General features: G+C 37.5%; 1 protein-coding gene across 1 annotated transcript; it reads right to left on the minus strand.

Moving 5' to 3' along the window:
• Positions 1-207: 207 nt before the first annotated feature.
• LOC133039881 (uncharacterized) lies at positions 208-3,145 on the minus strand. Its single transcript, XM_061118947.1, has 4 exons — positions 1,086-3,145; positions 883-984; positions 629-803; positions 208-529 (listed from the first exon to the last, which is right to left on the minus strand). Exons 1-4 carry the CDS (start codon positions 1,127-1,129, stop codon positions 431-433), a joined length of 420 nt encoding a protein of 139 aa, XP_060974930.1. The 5' UTR covers positions 1,130-3,145; the 3' UTR covers positions 208-430.
• Positions 3,146-5,090: the final 1,945 nt, after the last annotated feature.

Raw genomic sequence — 5,090 nt, forward strand, 5'->3', positions numbered from 1 at the left:
GACGCCATATATACCCCTATGGCGTCGGTTATTAGCTAGGAACCGACGCCATAGGGGTATATATGACGTCGGTTCCTAGCTAATAACCGACGCCATAGGCAGCGTACCAACCGACGCCAAAAGCAAGCGATTTTCAGTTTTTTCAAATTTTTTTTTATTTAATTATATAATTTTAATTTTATATTTATTAATTTATATATTATTTTATTTAATTTAAATTACATATTTATTTAATTTAATTATATATTAATTACATTTTAAATTAAATAGTAATTAAATTTGGGTAAAAACATAATTTGATTTCATAAAAGTAATTAAATATTACACAAACATGTAAAATTAGTTAAAAATATTAATAAGTTAATAAATCTAATTACAAGTTAATCTATAAAAATTACATAATGAAGAAAAATTCTTCGACCTTTGAACCTCAATCGTCACCGTGAATCACCGCCATCAATTGTTCGATCCACTTTCGCTGTAGTGGTAACAATTCTGTTTTTGGATCGTATTGCTTCTTACCCCCAAACTGTTAAAAAAATTAAAAATTTATATTAGTTTATGTATATGTATATTATATATTTGTTATTATAAAATTTATATACTATGATCAATAATTAAAACTTACAGCTTTTTGATCTTGTATGTAACGGTTGGGGTTGGCACGTGCGACGATGTCAGTGATATATTTCAAAACATAAAAACCGCATTCTTGGCTTTTAGGTTGTCTTGGACAGTTTGCTTGTGAAATTCCTTGCCACGGGCCAAGATACTGATGTGCGTCCCCTATATACATGAATGCCCTGTTTGGGAAAATTATATTAGCATTTCAATTCGTTAGTTAATTTAAATTCATTACATAAGAAGTCATTAAATTATTACCTTCCGATCATTTGTTCTATTTCTTCGGGAATTGGGCGGCCTTTTACAGGGTTTAAATGGATAATTTTCCTTGGCGCAACCACCACTAGCGTCCAATGCATCCTAGAAAATTATATTGGAATATAAGTAAGATAGTATAAAAATAATTTGAAGACATAATATAGAAATGAACAATTAGCACTAAAGAATTTAATAAAGTTTACCCGATATTCCAAGGAATAAAGAACATTTGGTGGTTGTTGTTCATTAATGATAACCAATTAGCCAATCGTCTTGCCGCATCGTCAAAAGACTGACTCTGTTCTTCATCGTTGATCCCATGTACCTTTGTGAGAAGCTGCGGGTCGTAAAACTTGAAAATTTTTCTCAGACCGTTGATGCTCTCCCATATGTGCCTGCCAAAAAAAGTGTTAGTGCCTTATAATAATTTAACTATAATTTGATATAAGGTTAATTAGATTAAAGAAGAGTATACATCATTCCAAACAGCATTCCCTGGTTGCCGATGTAGTTACACGTAGCAACCTGCTGCAAATCCTCTCCAGAAAGCAGGATCTGGGTACGCGGTGCAATGAATCCTCGGGGGACAGAAATTGTGATTATATCACGTTTATCTTTGAGCCTTAGGAATTCATGAATCATCCATTTTAGCGAATTAGGGATCAACGCCATCTTCTCTTCCGTGAACAACTCATCTTCCCGTGCACCACGGCCTTGTGGAGAAAGCATCGGAGCTTTCCCCTTTGACGCATCACGTCTTGAGGGCGGTTGAGCGAGTAGACCCTAAACAAAACAGAACATAATATATATATCAAATTTTATCTAAATTCTACCGAAATTTCGGCAGCATAACGGTTGTAATTGAATGACCCCAAAAATTTTGAACATGGCTGTATAACGACAAATAACACATATATAACAGTAGTTTGTTCATCCATCCCACCGCAAAGACATATATTCGCAGAACCTACTTCACTACGGATGAATATTGAAGATATTCAAACTCCACTAATCATTAATAATTAATTTCAGTTGAGAAGTTACCTCGGTTGTTAAAATTAAGTGTTTAGGCCAAGGAAGGAACATCTGGTACACGTCCCTAACATATCTGCACTCTTCAATTGGGACTGGGATTTCAGCGTCCTCTTGCAGGATTTCCGTAACCATGATCCGAGCATGTGAATCATCGTAATCCTGGCAGTGAACTTTGATCGTACCCACATGCTCGTACAAATACCCTCGGGCCACAATATTGTCGATGTTGTCAGAGCAGAGATGTACTGTCTGATTAAGGGCCGCATGGTCCTCAAAATTGTATAGGATACCTTGGTCGTTGAGGGAAATGAACTCCTCAGCATAAATTTGTGGTTGTACCTCATCCTGAGGAGCGTATGGTTGTGGAACATACGCCTCACCAGCCACCTCTCCTTCTTCCTCTTGTTCGGCAGCGTTCCTCTGCTGCTTAAGGGATTGGACTTCGGCTTTTAATTTTTCAATCTCCTTCGCTTGCCGAGCCACAACATCAGACACTTCCCTTTTCTTCCTGCCGAACAGTTGAGATGCCCTGATCAGGAACCTACAAATCATAAAATGCAAATTAGCAACGATTTCATTTGTGTAACTAAATAAATAACATTTGAAGTAATAGCATACCCAGCAGCCCTGACACGTCCAGGATGCTCTGGTGTCCCGAGCGCCTGCGTGAGGATATCGTTTTGGCCCCGGACTCGAATTTGTCCCTGACTAAGCTTCTCCTCTAATTGAGCCTAATGCACGCATATATTCAAGCAATTAGTATATGAATTATATACACTAACTCATGAGTAGAACTCAATTAAGGATTAATATATACTTACTATCTTCTCGACAATTTCCTTGTCGTAATCAGTGACAAGTTTTCTACTCTTGGTGCGAGATTTAATCCAAACACGGTGGCGGGGAGGATCTGCAACTTCGAGGTCCTTTTTCTACATAACGTTATAACAATGAAATGAGTACCAATTAAATTGTATAGCACATTATAACACATTAAATTTTAAGTATTACTTACCACAGCTTCCCGTACGTTCACCATTCCACTCCGACCACTTCGATGTCTGGATTGAATTTTTGAGGAACGTTCACGTTGCACCTTACTCAATTCCTACAATGCCAAAAAAATACATTAGATACATGTACTTGTATTTAAGAGTTTATCTTAGTGTTAATATAATTAGCGTACCGTAAATTCGGGAGTTAGTCGACTTTCAACAAATTTGCACCAATCGGCGGCGTCGATCTCCGGGTGCTTTTCAGGGACTTGTGCCAGTCGTCCCAGATCATTCTCTTTCAATGCGGGCATTATGATGTCTTTTGTCATCCTATTCTTGAAGTCTTTCATTAACTTCCCAGCTAGGATGAGACAATCATGTTTGAAGGTGTCCGGCACAATGAACCCCGTCTATTTTGAAGGAAAACAAACACGGTTAGAGTCAACATTTGGAGTAATAGAAAAACAAATCAAAATTCTAACAAATAATAGCTTACCTGAATGTCTTTCCAAACTTTATTTTTCGCAGTACGGTTGACTTCTTTCCAGTTTTTATAAGCCAACCCTATTGTCTGCCGACATCTGACTCCCAGAGTGGATACGAGCTTCGCGTAGCTTTTTCCACAGTATTGACCTTTATCATTAACTTCGAGGGCCACTCTTTTGCCCTGATCCATTAGTTTGGATATTTCATTCATTTGCGTCGGCCCTCGTGTAGGTATTGTGGTTGGACACTCATTTTCTGCTCCCGAATCAGATCCTGATTCTGAGTTCGCCATGTCTACACCATTAACAAACAAACTTCAAAGTTAGCTACATATATAACAAGTAGTGTATATGAAATATTAAAAGCATAAACAAATTGTTAAGTATTCAGGACCATTCACAACCACAATATAAAGTAAGCTATATATCAAGTTACCAATTAGACACGTTTTCTTTTCTTTTTTTGTTTATGTTTGCCTGAATCACAATTGACCCATATTCCCTCATTGATATCGTTTCTAATGTATTCAGCGTCGTCTTCCTCAATGTTACAATCAATTCCCATGAGTTGCTCATGAATTGGTTGTCCAACAATGAAGTCATCGTAACATAAGTCAGCATTCTCCTCATCCTCTTCAGTCTCTAAGAACCTCCTCTCTGGTGTCGATAAAACAATAGACCATTTATCATTAGCCGGATCAGAAATGTAAAAAACTTGAGCTGCTTGGGTAGCCATGATGAATGGATCATTCTTGCTTCCTCTCTTACTTAAATCAACCAAAGTAAAACCAAGCTCGTCAGTTTTTACTCCAACATTGTTGTCAACCCAAGAACATTTAAAAATTGGAATTCGAAACACAAAATAATTGAGCTCCCATATTTCTTCAATGACCCCATAATACGTCATAGTACCTAAAACAGGGTTTCTATCTTTTGCACTTGCAAAGTGCATAGTTTCTGCGACGATACGTATACCACTATTTTGAACCTCTCGAGCATCATCTCTTGACTTTGTATGAAAACGTTTACCCCTTACAATGTACGCTTCATGCTTTGCAACCGCAAAAGTTGGTCCAAGGGCAATACGACTCAACACATCAGATACTCCATGATTCGGTTCGTTCAACTTTGCTATAATGGTATTCCTTAACCACCCAATGAAAGTTTGACGATGTTGGTCTGCAACCCATTTTTGTTTATTTTTTTGATTTCTTGGAACCATTGATTGTAACAGCTCAATATGGTCACTGTAAAACAAGTAAGATAAATCAAGTTATTGTTCATCGTGACTTAAGTAATGTTAATCAAACAAAAGGTACTTACGTTATATATGGTTGAACCTCTGCGTTATTGTTCATCACGACTAATTGAGCTTGATCTAGTTCAAGCTTGGACACTGTCACCATTGTCCCTTTGCCCCTTAATCCTCTATCAACATCATCTGGGTCAGTTCTTGGTTTGCTAATTCCTATTGCCTCAACTCCAGCCATGTACTCTGAACAAAATTCCACAGCCTCTTCAGATATGTAGCACTCAACCATACATGCTTCTGGCCGATAGTGGTTACGCACATAACTTTTAAGTACCTTCATATTTCTTTCAAATGGATACATCCATCTCGCCCACACCGGCCCACACAGCCTTGCTTCTCTCACTAGATGAACCATTAAATGGATCATGATGTCGAAAAAAG

This window comes from Cannabis sativa, chromosome 7 (assembly GCF_029168945.1).
Source record: "Cannabis sativa cultivar Pink pepper isolate KNU-18-1 chromosome 7, ASM2916894v1, whole genome shotgun sequence".
In the NCBI taxonomy this organism is placed as follows: domain Eukaryota; kingdom Viridiplantae; phylum Streptophyta; class Magnoliopsida; order Rosales; family Cannabaceae; genus Cannabis; species Cannabis sativa.